This window comes from Apis laboriosa, unplaced genomic scaffold (assembly GCF_014066325.1).
Source record: "Apis laboriosa isolate Shangri-la unplaced genomic scaffold, ASM1406632v1 scaffold9_cov152, whole genome shotgun sequence".
Lineage (NCBI taxonomy): Eukaryota > Metazoa > Arthropoda > Insecta > Hymenoptera > Apidae > Apis > Apis laboriosa.
In genome coordinates this window covers 5,560,543-5,588,516 of record NW_025224966.1, presented here as the reverse complement: position 1 = coordinate 5,588,516, position 27,974 = coordinate 5,560,543, and the positions used below count along the sequence as shown (strand labels likewise).

Sequence of the window (27,974 nt, the reverse complement as noted above, 5' to 3'; positions counted from 1 at the left end):
CTAATTTGGGATTGTAAATAGAACAAACAACAAACTTTAGTGTTTATTTGGCAAGTTACATGTAATTCAAACACCATTTTATTACGTTCAATAATATTTTCCTCTAATCCTAATTCTTTCTACAAATCAAGCAATATATTTATTTTCAATTTTAACAATTATAATTTATAATTTTCTTATATTACCAATCGACATTCCGTTAATTGCAATATCCCCACTCATATTCTCTTTCCTTCTTTTATTACCCATTATCTTTCTCACATTCGTTTCCTCGCATGTCAAGTAGATTCAGATTAACCCCTTCGCATCCGCGGACGAGATATCTCGCGACACGATGTTGTTTATGCGACACATTGGACAAGATATCTCGCGACACGATGTCATTCATGCACTACTTTAAACTCATTTACAATTCCATGTTATTTCTTGCAAGAAAGATAAAAAAATAACAAGATGTCCCTTACTTATTTCTTTATTTACAATCAACATTTCGTATACTTTGTTTGCGAACAAATTGAATAATCTATTACAAAATTAATCAAAATTACTGTAATAAATAATAAATTTCTAAAACGCGGCAAAGATATCGCGACTTGTCATATAATCCAATTTCTCGAGTAATATGTATTCAAACACGTTATTTTATATCGCTCACGATTCCCTATAACAGCGAATTCATACAACGCGTACCACCATACGCGAGGAATCCACCAATATCTTCAATCTATTAATACATTCACTCACCATTTTCCAATTAACCGTAATCAACGCAATCCATCCAACAAAAGTTCTCTCTCCGTATAAAAGAAACGAATATAATTAATACGGCTTGGTCGAGGATCGTTTGGAAGGAAAGGACTCGTTAACCCAGTATCGTATTGCACGCGGCCTTGCGATCGCCTAATCGTATTGCAGATTCGAACGCGTTCCTTGAGAATCCGTTCGGGCAGACGCGACTGCGCGTCGCGCCGATGGCATCTCGATCCGGTAGAGGCGCCATGTGTAATATACGCCACGGTTACCTTGACGGGCGTGCAATTTCGCCCGCAGTAGAGTAAGCACGGAGTAGAGTATCCATGATAACGCGTAAAAGGACGAAAAACGTGGTACCGGTTTCGCCCCAATCCAATAATAGAATCGTCCGCTTTTGGAGTTGCGAAGTCTTCTAACGGGCGCCAGGCCTCTCATTTCCCATTAATCCCGCGCTTTAATCGGAGCCTTGAGTCGGTTTCTAATTTTCCTCGCGACGGAGACGCGGCGAGGCCGTCGTCGCCTCGCGGGAATCCGTTTTGGATTAAAGCGGGAATCGGGACGCGGAGCGTGTAACGAGATTCCCACGAAAATAGATCGATCGAGGTCTGGCGCCTTTAATGAATGTGTTCGTTTGCTTTTAACGATCCTCGCCGTTTTTCAACCGCCGCTCATTGCGAAACGAACAATGATTCTTGGTGGATGTTAATATTATTTTATCTTCCTTCGTTGAGATATGTGGGAACATGTATGTATGGAAGAGCCAATTATTTTGTCAAACTTTTTTTTTTTTTTTATTTCTAATTTTCAAGGTTGTCGTGTAAATTGGGAAATAATTTTCTGAAAAATATTTTCTTTTTTTTTTTTCTTTTACGTTTAGTCGTGCCATTCTTGCGGTAAATACCACTCGATATGCTTCGTAATAATTGTCAGTTGCGTGACCGTCACGTATAATTTACTGCTTTTAACGTTTTACGATATGTGCATGTATTTTGTCCTCCTTAGGTAAAATTTCTTATCTGACGAGTATTTCATTAAGTTTTATGTCGATAATATATTTTTTTTATACTCGTATTGTCGTATCCAGATAACAAGAAATTTAAAAAGAGCAAATCTTTGTTAAATTTAAATAGTATAATAGTATTGATTAAACTTTTGTACGTTATTGTATATTATATTTATAAATCATATCGAAAAAAAATTCTATATTAATCTATTGCTTGTTTCTCTCATTTCAGAGTCGCCACCACCCCCGTACTGCCTTATTGCCGACAGACTGAGACCCGAGGGTGAGTGCATTCTTCTTTTCACATTTTAATCGTGGATACCCATACGTGTGTATACGATCACATTCCACAGTTGTCCGTACGTGAACACATGGAATGTAACCCCACGCAATCGTTCGAGCGATAACTCATGTTTATTACTCACAAACGTTTAGCATTCGAGTCGCGGAGATCGTCCTTTAACGCGTGTCACATCTCACGACCTAGCTCAAAGCAAAAATTCTACGTGGACTATCGCAGCGGACGTTGTCTCACGTTGTTTGAATTAAATTCCACGAATTAATTCAAACATCATTGTGCAAAACATTTTAGCATAATGTAATGGTCGTGAAAGTTTTTCTTTACCCGGTTCAGATAAATGGAAATCGATATATGGAAATTAGTTTTGAAAGAAGATTTATTTTCAATTTGAATTTTTTCGAAATCATTGAAGCTTGAAATATATGTGTTGAAATATTATTTGTCGAACGTAATGAGAATGAAGAATTGAAAATGCACGAAATACACACGAAGCCGCAATTTTTCCTTAATTTTTGCCTTCGTTCAAATTTCGAGGTGTAGATAATTTTCGACAGACGAAATAAATTAATAATTTTTCCTTACAGATTTAACTTGTAAGAGATTTAAACGTGGAACATAAAGTAGAGCTTTATAATTTTACCAGACAGATAAATATCGATCGACTTCCATCAAGTAGATCGATGTTTGCCGGTGTGTCTACGTCAACCACGGAAACGGCGATACTCTGAAACCTATAGCCATATGGTTCGTCGCAATCAATAAAAGATCGACTTACAACACGTCCGTTCGAGTTATAAGATGATCTTTTATGCAATATTTGACGATGCTCAATGAAAATCGAAACGCGGCTCGATTTCCTCTCTCTTAATATTTCAAAATTTTAAACAAAAAAAAAAAAAAATTCCTTAGATCCTATTTATAAATTATACATGCAAAAATCGAATTCAAAAATTTTACCTAGAATTTATTCGTTTATTTCGTAAGCGTTTATCCGAAGCATATTTCTATAATATCCGACCAGCAACCAAACCAGTCCTCGATCTCCTCTTCTCTTCTCTTCTCTTCTCGTCTCTTCTCGGTCCCTTATTTTGGAAAGAATTTTTTCCGAACCCCAAAATTATGCTCCTTGCTATTTTTACGACCAAACTTTTACAATGCTCGGTGGTTCTGCGGCTGGTTTTGACTAGTCGGCTCCCTGTTCCCTCCTTTTCTCTTTTCGTTTGCCCGATCCTAAACTGGTTCTCGGGATCGATACGAGCCACGGAGCCACACGCAGATCCCTCGGCCATCGATAGATTCGCGTGTTGCTCGAGAGAGGAGCGTTCGTTCGATCTCTCGTAGGCCGCGTTGGTTGCGTAATAAAGTTGGCTATAGCGAAATCGTCTTCGGAAGATCGATGTCTCGGTGTCGTCGCGACTTTCAATTAAGTTGAGCATCGGATTAGAAATTATTTCCGACGATGACTCGGGATGGTTGAATTAATTGGTACCGACGATATTGAATGATTTATATTTATGAATGTAGGTGATTTGTTTCGTTCTTCTTTTGTTGCTTACGGAAGGAAAAATAATATTGCACGGTAATTTTAAAAAAGAAAAGAAAATCGATTGTACGTTCGAATCGAGTGAAAATTAGTAGTAGCGTGTAAAATTTAGAAATTTAAATCTCGATGTTAAATTTTAGATATCTTAATTATACGATTTATAAAAAAAAAAACATTTAAGAAGTTAGAAAATTAAATGTTAATTAGTAATGGCGTGTAAAATTTATAAATTTAAATCTCGATGTTAAATTTTAGATATCTTAATTACACGATATAAAAAAAAAGAACATTTAAGAAGTTAGAAAATTGAATGTTAAGATTGTCATTTCAATTCTCTGAAAAGAATATTGCACAATTTAATTACAGACAATTAATTTCACACCTATTAAAAGTTCCTTTCGTAAAATCAATTACCAAGCACGATTATTTGAAATTACAATTTTCCATTGAAATTGATTTTCCGCAAGACTTTGTTCCAACAAGTTACAATTACCTATGACAAAACAGCTTTTGTTTCTTCGTAGAATCTTTCGTTTTCAAGAATTCAAGCGGTGTTACACCATTGCTTTGAAAAATTCTAATCATCGTTTGCTCGTCTATATTAAAATTCTTTCAAAATTTATTCCATATAAGCGAGTTTTATACAGTTAAATGCAACACGTTGCACGCAATTAATAGACGCGCGCACATTGTGAGACGGTTGAAATCGAGCGATAACTTGTATACAAAATGGCAACGTTTGTGCCAAGCCCGATATGACGAAATAATAGCGCCTTTGGCTACAAGAACTGTACATCCGCTGACGTTTAATATACGAGTATATAGACATACGCGCTTTCGGCACACGCTTATAAATCGTCAATAGAAATAACATCGGTTCGCGAGTTATGCCACTTGAGGTGAATATCTCTTGTCGACATTGTGGCCGCACCAAAGCCTGTATTTATATAAACCGATCCTGTCAGGGGTCCAATGTTCTTGAAGGTATAATTAAGCTTGAAAGCTGCGTATAGGCACGTTCACAACACCATCTTTCTTCTTCCTATAAGTTTAATCGTTTAGACGTGATACGAAATTATATTGTTGAAGATCCAATAAACGTGAGTCGGTTGATCGTTTATAAAGGGATGAAAGCTTCGAAAAATTTCAAAATAGTGGTAGAATATAATAAATGGAAGGAAGGAATAAAGGTTCAAATAATAATATTTTCAACGAAAAAAATTGTTTTCTTAATGAAAATTAAAGTTTTGGTAAACATAATTTTCTTTACATTAAACTTTCAATTAATAAATATTTAAAATTCTCTAATGAAACGAGATAACAGAAACATTTACAAACAATTGCAACAATAAATATAATTAGAGGAGAAACAAGAAGAAGAGAAACTAATGAAAACCTCAATATTCGATTGAATTATATATTCCATGATCCACAAAATAATTATCAGAAACGGAATATCGGTCAAAAAGCTTCCGAAAAAAAAGGAAAAAAAGGCAAGCAATTAAGAGACGGGATGATAAATCGAGGAAAACAAATTAAATCGTGTGTAATAATCGCGTGGACATAGTAAGCACGATGAGGTCATAATTCAATTAAAGAATCGTCTAAAGATCACGTGAATCATTAGAACGAATTCCCGTTTTGCATATCGTTTGACGTTTATTAATTTTTACAACAATAAATAATCGAATCCTTTTCGATCGAGTTAACACGCCGACAGCTTTGTTGAATCGTTTCTCGAGGAAAAAAACACGAGGTCTCTCGCGATAGGAATATTAGCACGATAAAAATCAGACCGCTGGCTGGTTATTCGTCATCGTCGCGTAAATGCGGGTGATGGAAGGGAGGAGGGGGAGAGAAGGAAAGAGAAGGGAAGAAAAGGAGAGAAAACGAAGGAGAGGGGGATCTTTTTTCGATCGCGATTCCTCCTCCGAAGAAAGAAACTCGTTATGAGTTTGTCTGTCACACCGAGGCGGTAGATGTAGCCACGTGTGATAGATTTATGCTATGAACGAAGGAAACTGGGCCAGCACGATGGAGCAGAGGAGATAAAAGATCGCGCGCATCGCCACTTGTTGCATTCAGCCGAGAAATAGGAGAAATTTCTTCATTCATGAAACTCGAACCAACATTCCGCAATATAAGCCGGACTATGAACCGGTGGCAATTAAATCGGTGGAACGGTGGAACGGCTGGGATGTGACGAGAGAATGGAATTTATAGGGAAGGAATATTTAATGCTCTTTAGATTGGAAAACGATTGGAAAAAATTCGTTAAATGCGTCGTGTGATGCGAACTGCGATCTTAGATATCGCGTTCGTGTTCGAAATTTTTTTTTAACTAGATTGAATAGAGAGATTTAGGGATTTAGGGATTTTATAAGAATTTTATAAGAAAATCTTCTATAAGACGAATGTGACGGGCGGATAAAAAAAAAAAAAAAAAACACTTGATTCCAAGAGAATGGTAGCCATAATTTACTAACGAAAGTGTTAAAGGAATATCAGTTTTTTCATCGAATCAATTATTGAAAGTAGATTCAAGTCGACGATATTCAAGACTTATCGCGTTCGACTTTATCAAAATCAAAAAATTGAAAGAAATATTTACGGGCGGATCTCTCTCGACCGTCTCATTAATTTTTTCCCGCGAGATAATTATGGAAAAGATGCGCTGATCGATAATTTTTAAAAGTCATTCTCGATTAATTTTTCGTAAAAAAAAAAGAGTAATATAATAATGATAATAAAAATAAAAATAAAGAGAGAAGAAAGAGGGAAACGAGAAGCATGTGTAAGAAGAATTTCTGCGGAGATACGATTTATTTCCGCACGTGCTCTTTGCACGCGCTGTCAGCGACAGAGTTCCAGCAACGGTTGCGCAAATTTCAACGAATACGACGAAGGACATGGCACAACGCAGTCCGTGCAGTCCCTTTCAAACGCACGAGGACAAATCTTGTTCGTATTGCGTTACGCCGCGCTGCGTTTTTAAGCTTCCCGCTCTCGATTCAGAGCCCGTCCTGAATCACCGTATTGTTCCACGGCCGAGACGACGGCTAATGCTGATGACATTCTATCGTTCCTTCAATTAAAATGGCAAACGGCCGAAATTACCAGCCTGTTGGAATATAAGTGTAAGTTTATTCTAATTTTGCCGAGAATATTTTCACGTTTAAAATAAAAAAAAAAAAAAAATTACATATCTATATCGTCATTTTGACAGGTTTTGATAGATCTATCTTATTTTTAAAGTTAAATTTTTTTTATTTTCAAACTGTGGCGAAATGCGCGCATACAGATAATCTTGGATAATTTGACTGCGTCGTTTGATATTCCGCGCGTCTTTATTATTATATATCGTTATCAGAACTTTCCACGAAACTAGATTTCAGATTTCAAGCTCTTTTGTGTACACTTGCGTTATATTACCAGTGCTGAAACTTTTGATTTATACGTTCGATGTTATTTGTGTGCATTTAATTATCTATCCAAAGATTTTCGTGATAATCGATAGATTGCTTTATTCTCTGATTGGGAATAACAATAATAAGTATGTATTTTTTTTTAATTTTGTTGCTTGCTATTACTCGATCATATTTTATCTCTCTTTGCTTCGATAGAATTTTTCGAAATGGAAATTTTCGACATACAATTTATTTGTATGATTTAAAAACGTTTGAAAGTATATAAAATTTTAGATTATCGGTTTTTAAAAAATAATTTCAAAGTATCGATTACGTTATTCTTGAATTATTTAGATTCTGAATTATCATTCTTAGGTAAGTAAAGATATTTAACAACGGTAAACTTATCAGTTAACAGTAATTTATGAATTACTAGATATACGTATGTTGATACACGTGGACTTTTTTCTGAATATCGCTATGCATTTATGCATTTTTTGTGCATTTTCAACAAAAATTATTTTCCGTCTAATCGAAGAACATTTATCGTCTCACGTATATATCCGATAAAAACTCCTCCTCCTCCTATTTTATTGCATCCGGACAAAGAAAAGAAATCGAAATTCGAGCTAGAAATTCCAGCTTCTCGTTTCTTTTATATATCCTTTCCACGAATATATTCTCTCCAATTTTTCGTCATATTTCACTTCGACTAACTATCCGTAGATATTTTTAAAACCTGATCCTGGTCAACAGCTGGTCAACGCGCCATCCGTCCATACCTTTAAATTTTGCGCGGGATCACGTGTCAGCGACCGAAATTTGCGCAACCTTGAAAGAAGGAAATACCCGTGGAAACGGGAGAAAAAGAGAGAGAGAGAGAGCGAGAACGCTTGGCAGCCGGTACACGGTTAAGGGCAATACACATAGCAAGGCGCCTTAGCGCCATCCTTAGGAAGGGACCTGGTACCGGTAATACGAACCTCTCCAATGCACACAACGTGGCGGGCGCCTGTCGCCTGGCTTTTATGTTTCTCTGCTCGTTTCGTCGTCCTTGATACGCTTCTCTCCTCCTCTCTCACTCCTACTATCGCGTCTCTTCTTGATCTCTGTCTCTTTATTCCTTCTCCAACTCGCTCTTTCCCTCGATCGTATATATATATATATATATACATATTTGTTCCATCTCTCTTTCTCTTTCTCGTTGCTCTCGACCGTCTTGAATCTTTCTCTCTCTTGCCACTCGAAGTACTCCGGTCTTCCGTCGCGCTTACGCTATCTCTTTTTTCCTTACGTCTCTCTCCCTCCCTCTCTCCTTCTCTCTCTCTCTCTCTCTCACTCGCTCTCTCGTTACTCGAAGTACTCCAGCCTCGCTATCTCTTTTCCTCTCGACCGCCTGAACGCTGCCCACTCGGAGGAAAGGAACGAGCTGAAAAGTACGCACTCTTCGCCGGCCTCTCGATCGTTCTCTCCCTCTTTCCCGCGACGACGTCCCTCGACGTCGAGCTACCCGGAGTCGTTCTCTCGAGGAGACGAGAACTCTCCTTTCTCTCCCTCTGTCTTTCGGCCTCTAGCTCGGCCGCCGCTACTCGGTCCCAACCCGTGCCTTCAAAGAGAGGCGGGAGTGGCTCGAAGCGCATTCCGTTGCTTCCTTCACCGTCCCGATCGCGCCACGATCCTACCGAAAGCGTTATGCTGGTTTCCGGATTAACGGAGGCCGATACGTCTCTATTTAATCGATCGATCCTCTTGCTTTGAAATTTTTCTCGATCTTTTTTTTTTTTTTTTCCAGAATCGAATCGAAATCTTTAGAAATTCGCGAAATTCGAAAAGTTTGAGAGACTTTTTTTCCTTTTTTTATCGCGAGATAATTAATAAAATTTAAAAATTCAAATTTTGCGTTTTCTTCTTGCGGGTTGGAATTATCTAATTGGATTGAATGTTGGATACTTGCGAATCCTATTTTATTAATTTAGAAGTTTTATAAAGTGAAATATTATGCGTGAACAGGAAGTGAGGAAATTTTATTCGTAGGAATTAATTAAAAATGTTGCAAACGACGATACGTCATTAGAGGTAGATAGCATATGCTGTTTAGCGCTTGTTAGTTTCTGTAAACTCATTGGTGGGTCGTATTGAATGAATTGCTATTTCTAATATTAAGGTCGGCTCGTTTCTCAATCTCGCATGGAGAGAACCTCGTGTCTGATAAGTGGGTTTTCTTGTACGTGTATGGGACGAGGAATTACAGAATCGCCATATTGTTTTATTATGTATTATTATAATGACTTTGAAATAGCAATAGAGATAATAGAATAACGTATTTAGTGTGTGAAATGATTACTTATACGACAACATCTCTTTGAATTCCTTTGAGAATTAAACTTACAAAACTCAATCCATCCAATCATAATGATTAGATAAACGTTTCTTTGTACATTTATCGCTCGAATTTTCTTCTTCACAAAGATGTCTTCTGAAATCTGTCTATAAACTCTCATCCATCAGCCACGTGTCAAAGATGCTTGCTCGCAATATCAATATACATAATTTATAAATAATTTTAGCGTAGCAATTCTTCTCAATACAAAAATTACATTTTACGCAGATCCATAGAACAGAAATAAAGGAGAAAAAAATTGATGAAAGCCAACGATTTTTAATTTGTTCGTTCACAATTGAAACTTGAAGCCCAGCACCGATCGAATACATTCGCGAATTCTTGCAAATCGACTCGAATAAAATTGTCGACTTTTTTTTCTAATAAAACTTATTGAGGATCAGATCAGAAGGTTGCTTTGGCTGAATTTCTTGTTCATCTTCTACGAAGGTGCGCGAAGACGATCGAAAACGCTCTGCAAACACGTACATAAACGTATTTGCTCGCGATCAACGCAGTGGTAATGGGTTGCCAAGTTTACGTGTCAATTTATTCCTTATCGACGAATAAATATTTGTACACTGATTGTCCTCGATCGCCCCTCGTCTCCACGTTTTGTAATACCAGAGAAATTTGTATCATCGACTGGGAACTGTTCTATCTGTATACGTATTTTGTAGAATTTGTCTGTTTTCTTCGCCTGTTCTCAAATCTCGATTAATTATTCGACTCGTATTCGAGGAAAATAATTCGATGAGCAATTTTTTAAACTAGAAGGATGAAATTTCGTTTAAATTCATTCTTTAATTCGCATCGATTAAGATATTCGTGAGGCATCGTTGTGAGAAAATATCAAAGTGTTAGCAAATTTAGAAACTTGTGCTGAACATATATTAGGATTATTTTACCTTTTAAGTAGTAATTTATAAGAGAATCGTTTCGAATTAAAAATGTATTAAATACAAAACACGAAAGCTTTTCATCCTTTGAAGAAGAAATAAATATATTTTATTCGTTTGTACGTTTAAAATATATCTAACCCATTATATGTATATATATATATAGAGAGAGAGAAAGAGAAAGAGAGAGATGTTTCTCATTTCCTGACCTTCCTTAAAATAAGAAGAGAAGAAGAAAATAAAGATCTCTAAAAATATTTTGCGATTCGATAAATCTTTTTAAATTTCTTCCAACTATTAATACAATTTTCTTTCGTATTCACTTAACAGATTAGTTCGATTATCCCCCCCCCCCCCCTCCTCTTTTTTTTTTCTTTCCCGACTCGAAATAAATTCGCCGAGAATCGAGTCGCGAAGGAGCGAAACTATGAGGCCGAAGCGAGGCTCGTGACGCATATTGGGACCGAGGATATTTCCATGAAATCCCTCCTAAAAATACTTGACGGATGTTGAATCTCGCGGCTACGTTTCTCCTTTTGCTACTGTTACTGCCTTCTAGCTCTCTGTTAGCGGCAGGAAATGCTTCTCTCCCGTAGGAACGAGCCCCAGGAATTCGAGAAGAATGCGACCGCCCTCTCGTCCGACTTGTTGTCCTCTGACGTCATCCTCTCTTTTAGTCAATGAATCCCATCTACCACGGTCTCACCCTAAAACGATTAGTCCTTCGGCGATCCTTGGCGATCGTAGGAAATTGGAATCTGGATGAAAAATTTCGTCGTGAACCGAGAAAGCCTCCGTGTAATAACATAAGATATTAAATAATTATATTTTTGTACATTTTATACATGGATATATGGTTTCATTTTATATATGGATCGAAAGGTAAAGATTTTTCATTGATTTGAACTGCTTTTAATTGTAATAGTATAATTAAGTCGCTTCGAATCGAAATAATCATCTTCGTTATTTTTCGTAAATTTGTATTGACTTTTTTAAACTTATCGGAACAATCTTTTTTCTTTTTACCAAAAGGATTTTCATCAAGGATATAATATTCACTTTCTTATACGATAAAATGTTTCTACTCTTTTTTTTTTTCTTTTTTTTTTTTTTCAACGGCGACGAAAAACTGTTGGTCGCGTGATCGGGCTCATTTCGCCCGATATAAAATTATGTGGCGTTACATCGTGCTGTTAATAACTCCTGTAACGTTTCTCCTAAAGTAACGCCTGTAATGATCTTTAAAACAACGCTTTGGTTGGCTCTGATACGAGGAAAGTATCCGGTATTCTTGTCGTCGAACTCCACGTGTGTGGCTCGGTTTGTGCCTGGAATCGATTCGTGCCTGGAAATTTAATGGAAAAGAAAGATTTTTACAAAAAAAAAAAAAAAAAGAAGAAGAAGAAATTTATTGCGAAATATTCCCGATCCGAATTTCCCAATTTTATGAAATTGAAACGAGAGTTAGAAATCATCCGCGATACAATTCTGACGTAGTAATTCGATGACCCGATAACTCGATAACTCTCGAGTTTACTTAACGAACAGATTAATTCTTCCGTGGAATAAAGCAAGTGAAAAATTTATATTTATCAATTTAATTACAACTTAACAAAATTTTAGGTTATTTCGTTATTTTTTTTTTTTTTTTTATGAAAACGATGTGTTACGAATCTTCGAGTTTATCGTATAAGAACTTAATGATACGCGAAGAATCTTGATTAAGATGTAAAGAGTAATAAAATTATACAGCCATATATTTAATTTATTCTGCATCTCTCTCTGCCTTTTTTTCCTCGATCGAAGCTCGAGGAATAGCGCTTTAATGAAGATGAATAGCATTTTTTTTTTTTTTTTTTTTTTACATCAATCCACTTTTTTTAATAATATATATAATCGACATCATGCACCATCGTTGTAACTTCGTTTGAAAAATATCTACTATAAGGCATTAATTAACTGTGTGAAAAGTATATGCACGTAGTTCAGATATTGGAAACGTCTCGTTTGATCATATTATTATCGTAATAAGATGCGCGTCTACGTCGAAGAATTTCTATTATTATAGCTACAATAATAGATAAAGCTTCGAACGTGCATTTAACTTTCTTCTACGGAGAAATTGTCAAGAAATTATGAAGTTTGAAATAACATTCCTAGAAACGTGCTGCGTTCGTGCGCACGCGTGTTGAATATATCTGCAAAAGATAATGTTAAATAAATTATGTAAACTTAAAATTGCACAAGCGAATGAAAATACAGGATCGTTGGAATGTGTTGGAAACACATATTCTTGCGTAATGTTATTATCTTTGCGAGCCGACGCGCGGAACACTTAAGATTTCATCTAAATTTCAATTAACCATCCCATCATCGAGTCATTGACGATCGATAGGTGTTGTTATTCTCGAATAATACAATTCTTCTTTCTGAACTTTACTCGCTCGTTCATTGATTCATCGCTTTATCCAATCGTTTTAACCAATCGTACCTTAAAGTAACATTCGAAATATTATAGAATATATTATAGGATTTTTGCAACAAGGAATAAATAATATTATTATCGAAATTATTAAATAATTTCCCCCTTTGAAAAATAGTCGATCGATAATAATACTTTCGAAATATATAAAGACTGTAATACGATCCGACAATAACGAATGGAACGCGGTGTTCGAGGAATGAAATGAAAAGCGATTACATACGTGCATTCCTTCCTTCAAATCCAAATCCCAAAGTAAACAATTAATAATCAACGAAGCGGACGTACAAGCTCTCGAGAGGAGTCGAGATCAGAATTTCTAACGTGTACAAATATAATCGAGCCTACGTGTCGTACAGGTGCTCCTCGGCCCAAGATGGAAGATAGCATTCTTACAAGCGAATTAGTCGGTCGTTTCGAATGTTAAACGAGAAAGCGCTATGTGTTACGTTGACGATGAATTATCCACCCACGATTGTCCATTACTTCAGACTCTGTATACTCTTGTCACCCTTCCTCGCACGTTCGTGGCTAAAATTTCCCTCGGGAATCTTCGTGCCGAACTATCTAGAAATTCGTGGAACCATCATCGCGTCACTTGGACATCATTGGTCGATCTCTTCGCTTCGTTTCTCGATCGCTTTGAATTCTTGCAAATTACTTTTGTCATTAATCATCTGTCTTGGTATCTGGCAATACCTTGGCATAACTCGTCGCCACGATGGATTGTAAAATAGTTTTTCGCGACAAACGTGTTTCCTGCTCTAATCCAATGATCTTTGTGAAATTATTACTATTAGATATTCTGATTCAGAGATACGTTTTATTTCTATTGCGACGATTTAAATCTTATTTTTATAGTAATTTTTCTCCAGTTGAATTTTACGTGTTTGTGATTATATATTTTCAAACTTTTGATTCATCATTTTTGAATGATATCGAGATATTGATTATAATTCATAAGTATATTATATAATAAGGGAAAAATAAGTGATTCGATGAATATTTGATAAAAATATATTTATATTATAATAGAAATTTTAGTGTTGAGAAATTATATTCAATTTGATGTCACGATGATCTATGCTATGATCGGGCATGTTCTATATATCAATATTATATTACAAAAATGTTTCTAATCTTAACTTCATCATTTCAAACAAAATTTCCTATTTTCCTATTACTATCTCGCTACAGGAATTAAAGAAAACAAATTGGCGCCATATAAACTAACCTAAAAGCTCACCTAATTTTACATCAAATATTTTGAATGTAAGCTAGCCTTCCATTTTATTAAAATAAACGGATAATAAAATAAACTTGGTCTCAAAGACTGCCTAAATTCAAACTGCGTGTCAAAAATATAACATCGACGATTACGAGAACCGATTCGCTAATCTAGCAAAACACTAAAACACCGATTAATCTTTTATTATTAACGTATCGCGGAAGAGGAAGAAAAAAAAATACATTAAAAAAAAAAAAACGAATCAACAGAAGAAGATATTCTTATATCGTTTCAATACCAAGGTGAAAAGGCCAAACGAGGAAATCACCACCGGTGCTATTAATCATCGTATTTGCATTTTCCATTGCTAACTACGATATTCGCTCATGGCAATTTTTATGATTATGGCATTACTCGGTGGCATTAAATAGAATCGCATCCTCGTTGAAATGACGATAAAAAAGAAAAAAAACTTTTTTGGTTAATATTCCTCTTCCTTCATATTTCTTCGCATATATCTCTCTGACTAATAATAAAAATTATTATCGAAACAAGATATTCAATATATACGCCGTAGAAAATATACATCGAATATCTATAACTCTTGGGAAACGAAATCCTTTAAAACTCACCATCCTTCTCGCCGAATCAAGCCAAGCACATCTTAAATTTAGATTTGAAATTTAAATAGGGGGAAAAAAAAAAAATTTTTTTTCGCATTTCGTGGACAAAAATGATTGTCCACGAGAACGCTTAAATACCAGCCAACAAAATCTTGGATGTCTTGGATTTGCAGCCTCGATGAGGATGCGGCTTAACGTTTTCGCGACAGCCACGCGTTGTATACGCGTTGTATACACGCGTTTGCATCATACCAGGTTCTAGGAAGATTCGTAACGCTTCCCTCTTTCTTTCACGTCCATAAATAAGACGCGGATCCCCGTCGCGATCGAATATTCGCTGGCCGAACCGCGACACAAGATTCCACGCCACTATTCCGTCTCTTGGGGGATGTTAGCACTCCATTACCGATTCTTCGAAACACCGGTCGCGGTGTTTGGTTTTCTGGTCAGTTCGGGATACGAAACTTATAAATAGGACGCGTGGATTCTATATCGAGGTTGAGACGAGGTTTCATCCCCTTTCGTTTAACCCGTTTTAACTGGTTCCAGATGGGGGGACAACAAGTTTGGAATTGGTTCCGTGGAGGATCGAGAATTCTAACAAAATTTGAATCATCGATTCGTTGGACTCGATAAACAATTTTTAATCCTAATCTAATCTAATTATATTCTATCTGTATAGTTTTGAATAAGTAATTCGAAGACGAAAGAAAGGTAAAGGATTTAAAGGAAAAAAAAAAAAAAAAAAGAATCCAATGTATTTGAAATTTTAACAATTTCGTTTCAACTTTTGAGATCGTAAATAGAATTTTAGAATTTTTAATAAATCACGATAATATTCGTAACGAACGACACGAGTTTTCTTCGATAGGCGAATCCTCCGCGAAAGCTGACAGCTGAAAACGAGAAATAGAAGAAGAAAAAAGTAAAACGCGAAGTGAAAGAGAGAAAAGTGAGAGTGGTCCTAATACACAAGTGAGGGAAGATTCTAAAGGGGTTGCCGTTTATTTTCAGATCGTGCGCCCAGCGAAGGGGATCAACGTCGGTGCAAAAACAGCACACCCCTGCCGCTTCCCGGCTCCCTTACCACCAACGGAGAAGGTAACTATGTCCTCAAGGTTATACATACCCTTTCTCCGTGTCTATCTGCGTCGTCTGAGCCGTATACGCACGAAAGAAAACACAGATTGCGTAGAAAAGGAAGCCGCCAAATATCCCATTTCGTTTCCATCTCGTTGATCGTTAAAATCTCTTTTCAAGTCGTGTCATATTTTTGAAAAGTATTCGTCATTGATATTCAATTTTTGAGATAGATTTTAATTTAGAGTAAATTTGCAGTAGATTTTTTCTTTTTTTGATTTCGATTCAAGTTAATATTATATCGGTGGTTTTTTTGCTAATTTCTATTTGTAAAAATGTAAAAATAAAATTTGTATTTGATCGATGTACTTACAAAGGGATGCTTAAACGACGGAGAATAGATCGTGACGGGGATTTTATAACATTCATTTAGTTACAATTGTTACAAGAATTTGAACGAATTCTTATCCTCGCGTTTTAAGTATTTAAACAAGGAATTGAATTCGCGGTAAAAATCAATCTTTTAAAATTTCTGTAATGATCGGATGGAAAAAAAAGATTATCAGATTATCATCTTTTAGATATGTAGTAAAAAATTCAGTCGATGACTCGTTTGTTCACGTATAAAGAATTCTGCTATTCCGCAAATCATCGGTAACCGCTTTGAATATGCAAACAGTTAATTTTAATATTTCGCTTTACTTGATAATCAGGCAAGTTCGATTTGTTAATTTTTTTTAATTAAAACGATAAATTGTCACAAATTTTTCGCCTCGATCCTTCGACGTTTAATTGTTTAATTTCCAAATCCTTTACACTACAAACAGCTCCCCGCAGAATTAACCACCATACCACCACAGAGAATACTGTGTCCTTAAAGGCTTCGTTTTGAAATCTGGTGGATAATACTCGAGTTGCTTTCTTGGCACATCCCCAGAATCGGAATAATAGCAGCGAGTTTGCCTAAAAATAACAAGCGAGATGAGAATAAACACGTAGAGAAATTTCTTGGAAAAAGTGACACCTGAATGTACGACGCGAATCGACAGAGTCAACAGAAGTCGATCCTCAAAGGATCTCGAAAGACGAAAGAAGACGAACGGGCGAACGGTTAATAATCGGTCCTGGTAAAAAATGTACACGGTGTAAATGCCGTTCATTAGGCTTAACGGTTGTTCCGTGGGTACATCGATCCTTCGGCTACGCCATTGGCCGGTGGCTACGCCTATATCCACGTGGTTAACCTTGAACGATGCTACGAACCATTTCTTCTCTTCGTCTTTCGCCGCGTTTTTCACTTCCGTGTCCAAGAGAACAGAGCATCGGAAAGATTCCCGGCTGAACTGGTTTGCAGGTCCGCCAGGACTTTCCGAGTCGGAGAAAGAGGAGAAAGAACGAGAGAGAGAGAGAGAGAGATGTTAAAAGAATTACTGACCGGGATACGGCAAAAATTCATCTCGCAGAAAAGTCGTCGTTGGATCGGGCCGTATTCCCTCTTGTATATTTCAGAAGGATGATGCGTTTTTGCCGGATGTTTAATTTCTCGGAAGAATGGAATATCTGTTGTGGGAGCATTACGAGGAATCAATCGTGCACCATCGTTGACCGCGTTTTTTTTTTTTTCGTTCATTTTTTTTTTTTTTTTGTTCCGAGTATTTTTGCTATATTTTTCTTTTTCTTTTTTCTTTTTTTTTTTTTTTTTTTTTATCCTCCTTTCGAGAGTTATTGCAAGATAAATATTTGTTTTAGGTTTTAACGTATGAGATTCTCTTCCCCCCTCCCTCCCTCCCTCCCCCCCCTTTTTTTCTTTGGTTAGCAAGCCTGCTGAAGCACGGTGACACGGGTCAAAAGTGACTTATGCCGGTTAATTCAATACTTATCTAATTTTTATTGCACGTGGCTATTTACCTGTGAAATTCGTTTCTTGCTTTTTCATACGGTTAATTTATTTACATATTTTCAGTCGAGCGATAAGTACACATGTGTTTCTCTGTAGTTTTATGTACAAAATAATGACCGTTAAAAATTGAAGTCATAAATATCAAAAGTGTATAATTATGCAAATCTAGTAAACACGAAGGAAGAAGTATTGTTCAAGGAAGTAATAAATTCAATGATATTACTTTTAGCATTGTTATTCAAATGAAACATATATCGTTGAAACATTTTAAAAGCTAATTCCCTATTATTTTGTAACTACAATTTCTCGATATAAATAATTATTATACATCTTATACGATTATTTAAAATTATCGTCGCGTCACCTACTTCAATGACTTATCTATTTCAAAAAAAACCTAGACAAGGATATTTAAGAAAATAAAGCAAAATACAATCGTTCAAAACACAAAACAATTATCTCTAATCTATTCTAAAAAAAAAAAATTCAAAATTACGAAACTACGAAATTCTTTCCTAAAACTTCGATTCCTCCGAAAGAAAAGGGAGGAGAAAAAAAATCAAATCCCAATCTCGAATCAAACCTCTTCGAAGGACGGCCATTCCGTCCACCCTCTCATTTCCTTCCCCGAGTAAAATTACACCCATCTCCCCCCCTCCCCCCCCCCTCTTCCCTCCACAACGAGAACAACCCCAAGCACAATCAACCACCCCGATTTCGGCCTAATCGCCCGGCATTTTCCCACACTTTCCCTCTCTCTCTCCCCTCTCCCTCCCCTCCCCTCCCCTCCCCTCCATCGACGTTACGCTTCGGTCCGTTTAACACGCGCCGATGCAAAGCCGCGATTACGCGGAACGGAGGATTAGCTTTAGACGCGAGGTTGCTCGCAAGGTCAAAGATCGGCATCCTTGCCTGCGATTTAACGCTCACGACGGCTGCATAATTCCGAGCAATATCTCCAGTCGCTCTAAAAATACGCGTCGCGTCCCGTGAGAGAAGAGAAGCTCTCCTCCTCTCTCTTCTCTCATTCTCATCCCTCCTCTTCTTCTTCTTCTTCTTCTTCTTCTTCTTCTTCTTCTTCTTCTTCTTTCCTCTTCACTCTTTTTAATTCTCTCTTTCTTTTAACGCGATTCTTTTCGTATCGTGCGTGTATATTTTCATTATCAACGAATTTCGTTTTAATCCGTAGCAAAGTTTCAATAAAGTGTTTCAGTTTCGATTATAATATATATCATATATTATTATATTGTTATAATATATCGAGGTTAATCTAACTTTTTAAAGAGAAACGCTAATCGTTTGAGAATAATTAATTTAAAAATCAATCTTACCGCGTCATGAATTTATAAATATAATTACTATCGATACTGCTACGAGCGCAGAAAATTATCGCGGATGCATTTAACTAACTGTCATTAAATGGCATCTGTATGTACATATATATATATATACGTATGAAAACGCGTGAGAACGAAGTGGAAGAGGTTTCCTTTAGCGTTCCAGAGAGGTGACGCGCGCCCAGATTTTCACGCGTGACGCAGCGCGCGGGATTTTCGTTTTTCAATACGGCCGGTTCGCGGAACGCCCGAAACGACGCTTTTGGCCACGACTAGAACGAGGAAAGCGACCGGCCACTCGATTCTCTGCCTCCGCGCGCGCCGCCCTCGAGATCGTTCCACGAATTTCTATTATCTTCGTCGAAGAGGCCTCTGGCGATCGCCGAGCCCCTCCAAATCGCGCGATACTCGAACTTTGCATGATTTTTGATAGGTATTGAAGTAGCGGGAAAATTTCCTATTCTTATTTTTCTTCTGTATTTTCCTGCTTCGAAATGCTAATTTGATCGCGCGGAGACGTTTGATTCGATCGAGCTTTGAGGGATTCGAAAAATTAGAGGGATTGCGATAATTCTTTTCTATTTATTTATTCTTTTTTCTTTCGATAATTCGAAAGGATTCGTTGAAGAATTTAAGATTAATTAATTATGTATCACTTGTCACATTAATTTCGAAACCGGTACGATTTTAAATTTATCATGAAAGCGAAGCGAGAAATTTTTAAAGTAAATTTCGTTCGACGTATAAGCTAAAATATTCGTATATTAATTAACGCGAGGCACGTAGATCGAACTGTATCGTAAAAGAGTGCATCGTTCGCGAGAAACGTATTAAGCGTCAGCAACGTGATGCGTCCGTAAATTGCTCAATACTCGAGACGCGCTCGGTGAGATAATTTTTAACGCCTCTTTTGATTGTCGTTATCTGACGATGTTGCATACTTTGTTTTTATCACCGTCGGAGGAGACAAGCTCCCCGAGTTTTATGAACTACGCGAATCGTTTTCGTCGTCGGCTGCGCATCGCGTGGTAAAAACGACTTACTTACTTGTAACTTGTCTTTTAAAAATCGTGTTACGAGTTGCAGGAGGAATAGAAAGAGGAAAGAAAGAAGAAGAAAGAAAGAAACGATCGATAATTGTTGAGAGATTAAAGAACGAATATTAGGAAAATTATGGAAAATTCGAATCATGATCGCGTATCGAGAGAAGCTTTGTGCTATCTGGTTTTACCGATGCAAAGGCCACTGCTCTGTCGACGTCACGCGTTCCCAAGCTGGCAGTAAATCGCAGTTGCGGCGAGTGTTCTTACGTTGGTGAATCGTATGGGAAAAATGCTTGAGACGAGAAAAGGAAGAGGAGGAGGAGGAGGAGGAGGAGGAGGAGGAGGAGGAGGAGGAGGAACGTATTCGATGTGAATTCTCATATTTTTCTTTCTTTTCCATTTCTTTCTTCAAATGCGAATGAAATCTGTTGTCGTTCTCTTAAAATTGATTTATTGCTTTATAGAAATCGAAGAAATTTACCAAGGATAAGCGTAATATTAATTGACGTAAATTGCACGATATTCAATTCCACGAGACTCGAAATTGGCATTAGAGCATTAAAGCGAGTTTAACTCTAAAAACATTCTTGCCACGGTTCATCGCTTTCGATACGCGAAGTCGTTACGATATCACGTGTAATTTGCTATAGAGAACGTGATACACGCTTGTTTCCTGATTCGTTGGTTACGAATTTCATTTGGCACGAAACAGCCGAACCGCGAAGCAAATCGTGTACTCGATAAAAAAGAAATCGCGGCTCAGTGTTTCAATAAAGCGTGACATAACATCATAAATTATTTTTAGTGACTCGGGTATGTACATTTCTTTCGTGACAAATTTGCCAACTAAACAAAAACATCGAGATCACCGACAGAAAACACATTGTATATCTGCGAAACGATTTTGTTATCATTTAACCGGAATAATAATCGGAATTTTATTTGTTTGCGAATAGATTGTTCTTCTATTCATTTACGAAAAAATTTAAACACGCAAAAAGTCATAATAAAATACTCTTTACGATATTTGAAACGAGTCTCTATTTGGATTCGATTTCTTGGATTTCTTTCGCGGTGTAATAAAATTGAAGAAGAATTCGAAACGATGACAGAAAAAAAAAAAAAAAAAAGAATCCTAGCTTAAGAAATTTCTGACAATTAAATGAGAAACAAATTCAATCGTTCGTTTTTGCCATTATTCCCCCCTTGATGACGATTGCACGCCGTTGCATAAGTAAAGTATACTCATTAATTTCGCACGGCCAAAGCAAACAATGATCACCTATGTTTCAGAAAGCATTCGTTCAATCCGTTGGCAATCGGTCAAACAGCATTCCATAAACAAGAAACGACATATCTGACATACCCAGAACCTCTTTTGTACCAAACGTATTTTGTACCAACACGTCCGTCGAACCAACCTTATGCTTCTGTTAAATTAATTTTCCGATATAACGCTTGAAAACTTATATACCTACATCTTTCAATTCCTTTTTTTATGGTTTAAAGCAAAGTATATTGCTTAAAAGTAAATTAAAAAAAAAAAAAAAAACAAGAATCTCAAAATTTCAATACTCAAAAAATCCTCCGTAAAATAATACTCATCCATTACTCTTTCCAACGTGTTCTATACCATATACGTTCGAGATGCACCACGAACGAAACAAAGAGCATTAATAATAAATAATGACGTCAAATATCCATCCGTCAGTGGCAAACGGAATCACGATCGTGTCCAGTTTCAGGACGAGGCGGCAGGTCGCGAGGAAACGTGGTGCATACACCGATAGGCCGGTTACGGGTAGGAAAGAGAGAGAAAGCCGGCTCCCGGGATGCAGGTTTCAGAATGGCATAATAGGTCGGCTAAGGTGGGTGGCATTCGGCGCGACTGTTTGAGGGAACAGGGGGACCCTGGCGCCAGACAGCTGCCGCGTGTCTCGACCTCGCTCGCTCGCCTCTCCTCTCTCCTCTCCACTCTTTCTCCTTCCTTGTCATCTCTCTCTCTCTCTCTCCTTTCCAACCACCTACCTCTGTAGTCTTCTCTCTTTCTCTCTCTCTCTTTCTCTTCCCTCGCTCTTTCTCCTTCTTTCTTTCGTTCCGCTGTTCCGTGCCGCTCTCTCTCTCTCTCCGTCTCCGTCTCGTTTCCAGGTTATACGTAAGTATCTCTTCCTTTCACCACAGCCGTACGCCGAGCATCTTCTCGTCTTTTTTCCTCGCTCGCTCGCTCCTTCCTTCTTCGTTTCCACAAGCGGAGAGCTTCGCTAGGTTTACGTATGTGCATACGAGAGGCTTCTATATGTATGCGAGACTGACTGACTCGAGCTGAACTCGGTATTTTATTGATTTATTTTGGCGCTAGGCCTCTCTGTCGCGCTCGGTGGCGCGCGGTCGACCGGCGACGATCGATCGAAACGTGTGGTGGCCGTCTCCAGCCAGAGAATCGCGAAACGGTCGATTCATGGCTGGTTCGCGTCATCACCGCACTCCATTGGGCGAGAGATCGTCCGATGTCGACGAGGAAAATGCGACTTCCGGTCTCGATCCAAATATATTTATACTCGCGAATCGATTGAAAAATTTTGTTTCAAGCAAAGTTCGTTCGTGTTCATCTAGATTGGTACTCGAATACTTTTTATGAAAATGATCGATGAATTTTTTTAAGGTTAGGTTTTTAAAAATCGATAGAGAAGATTATTTAATTTGATCGATGAAGAAACGTGATGATCGTTTCGAAAAAGATGAACTTTTTTAATAAGAGAAATATCGATGAAATTGATTGTCGATTTGGATTAAGCATTTCTATGGATATTAGAGTGCATTTCTTGAATTTCGATGCTTTTTCGATCCTTGAATCGAATACAAGAGGAAAAAACTCTTCCGGTCGAAGAAAGTAGGCAACTCTTGTCAATTTACCGATGAAACAAAATGTAATAAATTGTAAACGTTCATTTACAAATGTGATGTGATTAGAAGAGATCGTAGGACGAGAAGTTCGAAAGAAAAATTCGTAGATATGGATTCAATTTAGATCGGTATGAACGACGGTTGGATGGATAGATGTTTCGAGGGAAAAAATTGCGCGTAGAGGTGGGATTCTTTGAAATTCCGCGCGTGGTGGCGACATCACCTTGGAAATCTTGATTAAACCCGATCGAAAGGCCGATCACGTTCGAGAATCTCGGTTGTACTCGTCTCTTTTGGCGATCCCGAATAACGTGTGCGGTGTCTACGAAAATAGCTTCATTTATTTTCCCGCCGGATCGTGGGATATGAATTGAATGTTCTTGTACGCCCCGCGTCTCTGTCGGATATGTTCCTTTCGTTAGATATTTTCAGGCTCTCCCGGTCGAAAATATGTTTTCTGTTATGTGGACTATTTCAAATAATCGGCGGGTTTCGTATTTAAAGGAAACACGCTGTGGATCGTTTGTAAAAGGATAGCTGTTGCTAGTATCTTACGACTATTATTAACACTGGAACTGCCAAGTCTGTCAAAATGATGAATTTTAGATTTCTTTTCGTTTCTTTTTTCTTTTTATTGCGGTTATTACACGCGTATACACGCATGAAGGTATTACAGACACTTTTACAAATAGATTTTTATCGTATTAATTATTAATAGTTCGCGTGTAATAACATTAATTGAACTTCTTTACGCTATGAGATCGTCCCATATCGTGAATTAAAACACTATTTTTCCATAGAAAATTATTTTTCCCTCCAGGAAAAAGAATTATAAGGCGAAAAATATGAAGATACACGAGAACAAAATATCCTATTTCTATCTTTTCAATTTTAATACCTTATTTTAGAATATTGCTATATTTCATATTCGTAATATTTATTAACCAATCAAGCTCTGCCTAAATCAAGTGTAAATCTCTGTCATAAATCAGAAACCAGAGACCGGAAACAATGTCTAGCCAATTCCAATAAATCGTGCACAAAGTATCGACGACTCGTTAATAAAACATGGAGCACAGACAATTTCCATCTCGATCAGACGTAAATCGTTCAGCGAGGCACAAAGTTCTCGCATGATTGTTCCCGAAAGGAGCGCAACATCTCACGTGCCAATTAGGCATATTTACAACCCTGTTTACCCACCAGGAATTTTCGAATCGCGACAAAATCTTGTGCCAGTGGCCAAGATCGTTTCATTCCAACTTGTGTGTAAAGAACGGCCTCCGCCCGTAATGCACGGAAGAAGAAAGGGCAAGAGAGCAAGAGAGCAAGAGAGAGAGAGTAATGGAAATCCCTCGTTTTTGCCAGAGTGATAAATTCGTACGGCGATATCTGATCCAAGTTGCGGCATAATATTTCGTACGAATTTCCTCGAAAGTGTAATCCGGTGTGGAGTATGGGGGTTTCCAACATGTTGCGCACCCTGAAACCGCTGAATAGAGACAGATAACCCGGCATTGTACAGCAACAGGTTGCTCGTGTTTTCTCTTCTCTCCGACCAGCCGGAGATCCCTCGATCTAGGACAACCCTCTCCTCATCTTCGCTCGTTCGCCTCCAAGGGAAATTGTCGCCCGACAGCCCGTTTTTCTTCTTTTTCAAACACTGGACCGGTGAACGACTTCTCTTTCTTCACTTCGCTCGTTCCTCCTCCTTCTTTTCTTCCTCCTTGCCTTTTTTTTTTTTCCTCCCCCTTTTATCTATACGTAATCGTCTTGCATCTTTCCTCGTTGCTCTCATTTTCTTTTTAGGATTTATTTTATTTTACGCGAGTTTATTTCGCGTTTCGGATTATTCGAGTTTTCAGTTTTCGAGTCGCTTTTTTTTAATTGTCGGCGAGTGAAACGATGAGTGCAGTTGGAAAAAGTTATTGTAATTGCGGCAATGATGATGGTGACGAATGTGGAGAAGAGAAAGAAATTATTATTTATACGAAAAAACTGGTTGATCCCGCTCGATTTCGATAATTTCGATGATTTCGGTTTCAACATTTCGAGTGATTTTAAAAAATATACGGAAGAATATTTTTGAATTTTCGTATTTATTAAAACTTGAGATATAAATTTTGAGAGAATTTTAATAGAACCGTACGAACGAAGCGAAGACAATTCCTTGTAGAGCCTTCTTTGATATTTATCTCCCCGTAGATCTTGATTTCGATTTCGTTGCGATGCTCCCCCAGTAGGATATCTTTGCCATAGGGTCAAGGACACTGCGGTGAACTCGGATCGAAGTCCTTAAAGGGGAGAGAGTTCTTCTTCACAGAAGGAATAAACGAATACAAATGTTCTTCCACGTAAGAAACTTATCTTCCTTGTACGCGAGAACGTGATTGTTTATCATAAAATTTCTTCTTTTTCTTCTTTATCACTCGTGCAAAATAATTCCTGTCAAATTTTTTCTTTTTTCTAACGGATAGATTCTAGAATAGAAATCAAGAAAAATCAATCAAGTAAATTATTTTCCAATTCAAATTTTATTCATCAAATACGAAGAAATTTTTTATCGTTATATATTAAAAATCCAAAGAATATTTTTATTTCTTTTTTTTTTTTTTTTAAACAATAAACTGTTAGTATTTAAAAGGTATCGAACGTATATACGTATCAGCAACACACCTGTTGAAACAAATTATCGCACGAAGAACGCGGAACGAATAGCGCAAAAAGGAGAGTTTCCCCAATTACGAGATAAAAACGACGACGATCGTACCATTTTACGCATTTTCTTCGCTTATTGTGGAACACGGGAATAATAAGCTGAAAAATTAACAGATCGTTAAACATGAAAACAATTGGAAGTTAAAACGTAGCAATTAGTCCCTCGCGAGCACCATCATTTTCATCATTCATCACTCTGACTCATCTAATTCGTCGATTCTTTCGTCTTTTTTTGCCCGTCTCGTTCGCCCAATCGGAGATTTCTCTTTGTTGAAAATTTTCTCCCCTTTTGTCCATAATATATCGATCCAATCGATCTCTATTTGTTCGAGAGAAAATAGAAATGGATGGAAAACGAAAACAAAAACAAAGACAAAAAAGAGAGAGAGAGAGAGAGAGAGAGAAAATAAGTAAAGGAGAAAATGAATTGTAGCCGAGGTTACGATGCACTGCGAGGGGGAAAAAGCCAGAGGTAAAAAGTTCAAAGTTACATACGCCGTTGCGGTTTGATCGTTAGAGTTAATTGCCGGTGGTTTTGTTTATTTGCATTTTACAAGTTGGTATTGGGAGATTTATGATCCTTGACGAATGGCTTTTTTTTTTTTTTTTTTAAGGAAACCATATATGTGCTTATATGATTCACTGTGAGTACTGTGGATAAAGGAAATTGGGATGAAACGGAGATTTAAAGAATACGATTTTATAAAATTGTTAACGAAAATGGGAAAGATTAATTTTTGTTTTTTCAAGATAATTGATTAATTATTTTTTAACGTCAATGTTAAAATAGTCTTCTGGAAAAGGATTATAAATATTTAACAAAGATTGCATAACGTTTTAAAACACTACGGATAGGAATATTTACAAAAAAATTTCTTCTCTTTGATTCTCATTTCACAATTCAATATATATTTTAACTACCAATAGAACGCGAAACGCGTGTATTTTATACGATTCAAAATTATATCGATCAATAATAATCAATGAGAGTAAAAATGGATCGAAAACATTGTACTTACAACATTGTAATTATTCAACAATTTTTTCTATAAATATTTTTATCGTATTGTTATCGTTATATCTTTTCATTAGATAAAAAAAAAAAAACATTTGTTTAATCGATGCACGAAAAAAGAATTATAAAGTTACACGCAAAAAAGTCGAGGATGGCTTTTTTTTTTTCTTTCTTTCTTTGTTCGTTTCTATTCTCTTCTTTCTCTCCCTCCCCCTCCCCCCTATTTCATAAAATGAAAATAAGAGAAAGAGAGAAAGCTCTTTCCATTCACGATTAAAAAAAAAAAAAAGAAAGAAAAAAAAGATTATTATCGAGTTACTGATATACGACGGCCGATGATAATTCGAGATACGGTTAAAAGCGGCTTCGCCATGGAAGCGATGGAACTTAACTTCACGGCTCGAAGTCATCGTGGATAGCTCCTCCTGATCTGTTATCAGGAAATTAAGGTTTCCTACGTCTACGCCTTTTAATTCCTCGGCCAGGATTTCTTGCGGCCGCCTCACTCGCAATGTAACGTGGAAATTAACGCCGCGACGTGCGAAGAACCACCCCGTGTGATTAAGTTCTCCAAGATGAGGTTGATGTACTCTCAGCTCTCGCAAAATTATCGTCTCTTGCTTGCAATTGTAATTTTAATTTCAATTTTACGTTTCTATATCCTATGCACATTCTCCTCTCCATTCCAATGGACCACTTATTAAAAACCTTAAACATTTATATCCTTTTTATATCCATCGTTTTATTAACCACCATCCCGCCGTATAAAATCTTGCTTTAATTAATTAATTGATTAAAGAGTAGGATAACTTTCAATCCAATAAATAATTGATATTAACGTGTCGAAAATTGGAAAGTTGTTTCTATACATTTCGATTCATTTATACATTCGAAGGACCACGGCAGGAGTCTTCTTCTTTCTGGGTTCCAGAAGAACCCAGAAGAACGAATCGCTTATCTGGTTTTTGGTCAAAAGGGAAGATCGGTCTTTCGAAGTAATTTTCACTGGTTAAAATTATCGTTTTCTGTGTTTTATTTTATTCTGTCAGAAAAATTCACTTGGTGTATTTAGTTTGCTTATAATATGATATATTTATTCGTCTGATTAAAAACGAAGGGTGGGGGAAAAAATTATCTCTCGAGGAGGGAAACGCAGGCGATCCTCGGGTCCTTGCACGCGGCATCCGTCAATGGAAGCGTGTTACGGTTGTATGCAAAAGAGGGGGCGCCATGAAATCGAATTGGATCAGCCCACTTCAGACGGAATGAAATCGCGGCGCGAATAAGCCTCTTAATAAAATGAGGGATTGATTGCTCGTCGCTGTTCGCGTCGATGACGACGTCCTCGTCATTTGCAT

General features: G+C 37.1%; 1 protein-coding gene across 1 annotated transcript in view; it reads left to right on the top strand.

Moving 5' to 3' along the window:
* The window catches only part of LOC122719858 (mothers against decapentaplegic homolog 6), a 68,505-nt gene that overhangs the window by 11,447 nt on the left and 29,084 nt on the right, over window positions 1–27,974 (top strand). Inside the window, exons 2-3 of the mRNA XM_043946075.1 lie at window positions 1,989–2,039; window positions 15,634–15,720. Of these exons, the coding sequence (XP_043802010.1) occupies window positions 1,989–2,039; window positions 15,634–15,720 (138 nt within the window). The remainder of the gene's footprint in view (window positions 1–1,988; window positions 2,040–15,633; window positions 15,721–27,974) is intronic.